Source organism: Clarias gariepinus, chromosome 4 (genome assembly GCF_024256425.1).
Source record: "Clarias gariepinus isolate MV-2021 ecotype Netherlands chromosome 4, CGAR_prim_01v2, whole genome shotgun sequence".
Taxonomy (NCBI): domain Eukaryota; kingdom Metazoa; phylum Chordata; class Actinopteri; order Siluriformes; family Clariidae; genus Clarias; species Clarias gariepinus.
The window spans coordinates 532,811-537,838 of record NC_071103.1 but is presented as its reverse complement, the minus strand read 5'-3'; the positions used below and the strand labels follow the sequence as shown (position 1 = coordinate 537,838).

Genomic DNA, 5,028 nt, shown 5'->3' with positions numbered 1-5,028 from the left:
TTCCTTTATCGATGGAATCTCCTCCCCTTGCACATGTAGCATGACTCTATTTGTCAGTTTACCTTTCCTGATCACCATATACCTGGATTTCTTTGGCTTAAACCTCATTCTGGCCCATGTTACCATGCGGTCCAGAACAGTTAGTATCCACCTCGCCTCCACATGGGTTGTGGTCGTCACAGTAAGGTCGTCCATATAACCTTTTATTGGGGGTTGTCGGATGCCCGATTGCATTTTTGGGCCTCGGGCTTCCTTCCCAGCAGCTGTTATTATGAGGTTCATTCCCATGATGAAGAGGATGGGGGAGATTGTACAGCCAGTTACGATCCCTTTTTCCAAGTTTTGCCACGCGGTGGTGAAGTGGCCTGTCCTGAATCGTAGCTGGATTCCGCCAAAGTAACTGGTGATCATTCCCTTGATGTGCTGAGGTATGAGGTAATGGTCTAGTGCTGCATGGATGAGGGCGTGAGGGATTGATCCATACGCATTAGCCAGGTCCAGCCAAACAACGGTCAGATTGCCTTTGCTGGCCTTGGTCTCCTGGATCATCTGACTGAGAACTCCAGCATGTTCCAGACATCCAGAGAAGCCCGGGATCCCCCCTTTCTGGATAGCAGTGTCGATATATCCATTTTCAGTCATATATGAGGTCATCCTCTTAGCCAGTACAGAGAAGAAAATCTTACATTCTACACTTAACAGTGAGATTGTTCTAAATTGGTCTATGGTTGAGGAGTTCTCTTCTTTTGGTATAAAGCAGCCTTCTGCCCTTTTCCAACACAATGGAATGATGCCCTTCTTCCAAATCCTCTGGAACAGCTTCCATAGCCTCCGGAGGAGCATTGGGCACTTCTTATACACCTTATAGGGTATGCCGCTTGGGCCAGGGGCAGAACCCGACCTGGCCTTCTTCACCACCTCTTGGATTTCCTTCCAGGATGGTTTGCTAATGTTAAGCTCCTTTGCAGGTATATCAACACTGTTGATATTTGGGTTGGCATCGAGGACCTGTGGGGTATTGCACAAAAGTAGAATTAAGAAAGCCAGGATAACAGAACAGTCGCGGCTTGACCTAGTTCAATCAGTGCATCCTGGCTTAATCCGTTGCACGTTTGCTGAGCCAGGATGAGAACGCGCGGATATGTTAAGCCAGGTGTATATAGTTTGGATAAATGCGCGTTCATGGTATTCTTAAAAAGATCACGAAATCGATCACAGAATCACCGATGCAAAAATGGACAAAACCCGTGCGGCATACTTTTCGCCTAATGAGCAACAGCTTCTTATGGAAACGTATGAAGAAGTGAAACATATAATATGTAAAAAAGGCAATACAGCTGCTGTAATAAAGCAAAGAGAGAATGCCTGGCAAACAATAGCGGACCGATTGAATGCGTAAGTAGTCCAAATAACCAGTGCTCCACTGAAACCCTCAATTACAATTCAAGGAGTTACTTGTCATTTTCAAAAATAATTGTATACTTTGCCTTAAATGTGTCCAGTGGATATGCATTTAACATGAAGAATAATTGCAAACACTTACCCACTATGTGCATCTATTTGATATATTTAGTTTATTTTATGTCTCTAATGTGTTTAATCCTTTTACTCTTATCTATTTGTATGTAGGTTTTGTTTCTAATTAATTTGATGTAATCTATAATCAGATAATTTGCTCTATTTTTATCCATCTAATCTATTTTATCATTTGTATCTATCTATTCCTCTTAAAGAACAAACATGTCTGGCCAAAAAAGGACTTGGCAGCAAGTCAAGATTAAATACAAGAATATTTTGCAGGCTGGTAAGTGACTTGTTTGCTGAGAACATAGGTGACATGTTTGCTGACATTTTATTATCTGTGCTGATTTTAGCCATAAAAAAAAAAAGTCATATTACTGGTACGGGGGGTGGCATTCCAACCCAAGACTTCACCCCAGCAGAGGAGCTGGCCCTGGACTTAAATAAAGGGAAGCCAGTGATTGAAGGGATCCAGGGAGGGACAGCCACTGACTCTGGCCCAGCAAGGGATACTGGCCTCTTCATACAATGTACATTATTGCCATACTACTGCGCATGGAAAATATTAAAATCCATTTATATTTTGTTATGTGGACTGTGTGACTTTGCTTTACCTTGCAGTGGCTGGTAACACCCTTACACTTTTGGAGCCACCAGACTATGATTTGCCGGTGAGTATTCTTTATTAAATCATTGGCTTTGCGTGTTCTGTCAAAAATATTGTAGCGTTTTTACGCCGGAAAGAATGCTGGAGAGACGAGTGAGCTTATTTGCTGCCCAATGCAATGGCTGGGAGTACTTTATTAGGCACACAGCAGGTATGGCATGAGCAGCACCTTCACTCAGGAGCCTACATCCAATTCAGCGTCAGCCTTCACAGAATTCACAAACTGTCAGATATCTCTACACAACACATCTTAAGAGACAGATCGAGCTGACAGAAGTCAAGATTGATGTGAAAAAAAGAAAGCTACAGGACATGGACCTTGACATGTAAATTAAACGTAAGACACTGAGGAAACTAGAACTGGAAATCCAGAAACTACAAACAGAAGTAAGTGACTTCAGTTCATACTGTAACCATGACTGTAACCCAATGTATTGATCATCATAATTTGTTCTTTCCAAAGCTCCAAGCTGACAAGTGATAACAGCAAAATAATAAAAGAAAAATATTCCAAAACCATTGTGGTCTTCTACAATTTTTTTATGACTGTCAGGTACACTTTATAGTGATCGATCCAGTGAAGTGGAACTAGAATTTGGGAAGATAACCACAGTGTGTGCTACTGATGCCAAATAAAATGCATGTACACATGAAAAAGTTATATAGCCTACATTATCCTTTATTAAGGGATGGGCTAAATCAAAACTAAATTAACTGAAATAATTTGCAATGTATTGTTCTCTAACAAGTCTACCATTTCTGTTATCTGGGAATATGGCAGCATTGTCCCAATCAACATCCAAAGCAACTCTGGGAGCCCTTTCTTTTCTTAGGCTGGCAATATTGTGCAGCACTGTGCAGGCAACAGTCACGTCGCATGCTCTGTCTGGGAAGACCCTCAGGTGGTGCAGGCACTGAAATCGGGATTTCAGGAGGCCGAAGGTCATTTTAATTCGAGCCCTGGTTTTGGCATGGGCATGGTTCATGTCTCACAGGCATAACCTTTGTCCCCCAGCAGCACACCAGAGAACTCGCCTGTGAATACAAAACATAATTCTTACAAGTACTGTACTCTTGCTGTTCAAGGTGCTTAAAAAAATGGGGTGGTTTACCTAGAGAGAGTCTCTGGTAAATTCTACTGGCCCGAAAGATTCTGGAGTCGTGGACTGAGCCAGGCCACTTTGCCTCTAAATTTGTGATAAGGCAGTCAGCATCACAGATCATCTGTAACAATATATAGCCTATTAAGGTAATTTAATGCACAGAATAATTATGTAGCTGACAGTAACCATTACTTATTCTTACCTGAACATTGACACTGTGGAAGGATTTCCTGTTCACATAATCTCCCTCATGTGCCCCTGAGGGGCGTTGGATACGAATATGGGTGCAATCCACTGTACCAATTACATTAGGAAAAGCTATAACACAAAACAATGACTGTCATACTGTGACTGTGCTAATGTAACATTTTGTGGTAATCTGTTATTATTCATGTTACCTGCAATCTTGTAGAACTCCTCCTTGATGTGGATGAATCTTCTGTGGCCAGGGAAGGTGATAAATATGTGCACAAGAGATTTCAATGCCAGACTTACTTTTCTTATTGTGCGGCAAATAGTGGCTTTATTGAGGTTTTCTGCATCACCGACAGAATACAGAAACATGCCACTTGCAAAGAATCGCAGTGCTATGCAGACCATCTGTGGGACAGTGAGAGCATGGCTCCGTGCGGTCCTGTGCTGTATGTTTGGACCCAGCAGCCTACACAAATATCTGATGCCATCACTTGAGAATCTGTACCTCTCAGTCAGATATTCGTCTGAAAAGGCCAATGGGTCTGCCCTATCTCGGAAGACTCTTTCATGCCTGAATGCTCGTCTGAGTATTAAAACTTCCTCATCGACTACATCATTCAACAAAGGGCAAGCCATTGTGGATAGGAAACACAAATCTTAATTGAAACCACATTTGCAAATTCAAGAGCCATTTCTTATCATCTTATCAACTGCAATAAAATATAATATATTAATATTTTTTATCATTCAACAATACATTTCTACTTTATACTTGCATATATAGATATACATAGTCTATATTCTATTTCTCATTGTATAGTATAGTTCTTTTGCACTGTGTTGGCATTCATTGTGGACAGCAAAGTAATAATTGCTCAGGAAAATGTGCTTTCCTCACTGGGTGTTTTAAATCTCGAATAATATATATATATATATATTCATCAAACCTCTGACAGTGAAATGAACAGCAGTTTTCAATAATAACTAAAATAACAGTACGCATAAATAGATGAATGACAGTATATCTAGTTTTTTAATGCAGGACCATGAAATGACTAAAACACATTAATATCTGTAGGATTTGGGGAGGAACTAGCCGATAAATCACTAAGATTAATCTTAGCCTGGTTGTTAGCCTGCTCTGGAGCAGGCTAGCTGCAAAGTGTAAATCTCCATAGTAACTTAATGTAGATTAATTTAGCCTCCCTTCATGCAACCGAGTCAGGGCTAAATTCAGCCCGGATAACCAAAAAATCCCAGCTTAATTCCTTATCTTGGTTTTGTGCAATACCCCACTGGTTTCTGAAGATGTCATTGTGGGTTTCTCTCAAAAATGTCTCCACGACTTCTCTGGTGCTGGTCAGCCTTCCAGACTTTACTTCCCCTAGCAGTGTTCTGGTGAATCGGAAGGGGTCTTTGGTGAACTGAGATCTTTTGTTCTCCCTATCCTTCCTTCTTTTTCGAGTGCTTTCTGCTCTTCGGAGACTGCAGAGACGTTCTCGGAGTTGACTCGTCAGGTCCTTGATGCCTTCTCTTTCACAA

General features: G+C 41.2%; 1 protein-coding gene across 2 annotated transcripts; it reads right to left on the bottom strand.

Moving 5' to 3' along the window:
* Positions 1–3,003: 3,003 nt before the first annotated feature.
* Positions 3,004–4,122, bottom strand: LOC128519941 (putative nuclease HARBI1). Of its 2 annotated transcripts, XM_053493920.1 has the most exons (4): positions 3,690–4,122; positions 3,494–3,609; positions 3,301–3,412; positions 3,096–3,223 (listed from the first exon to the last, which is right to left on the bottom strand). In XM_053493920.1, exons 1-4 carry the CDS (start codon positions 4,120–4,122, stop codon positions 3,171–3,173), a joined length of 714 nt encoding a protein of 237 aa, XP_053349895.1. In that variant the 3' UTR covers positions 3,096–3,170. The 2 variants fall into 2 exon arrangements, with proteins under 2 accessions (XP_053349893.1, XP_053349895.1); XM_053493918.1 differs by having other exon boundaries at positions 3,004–3,412.
* Positions 4,123–5,028: the final 906 nt, after the last annotated feature.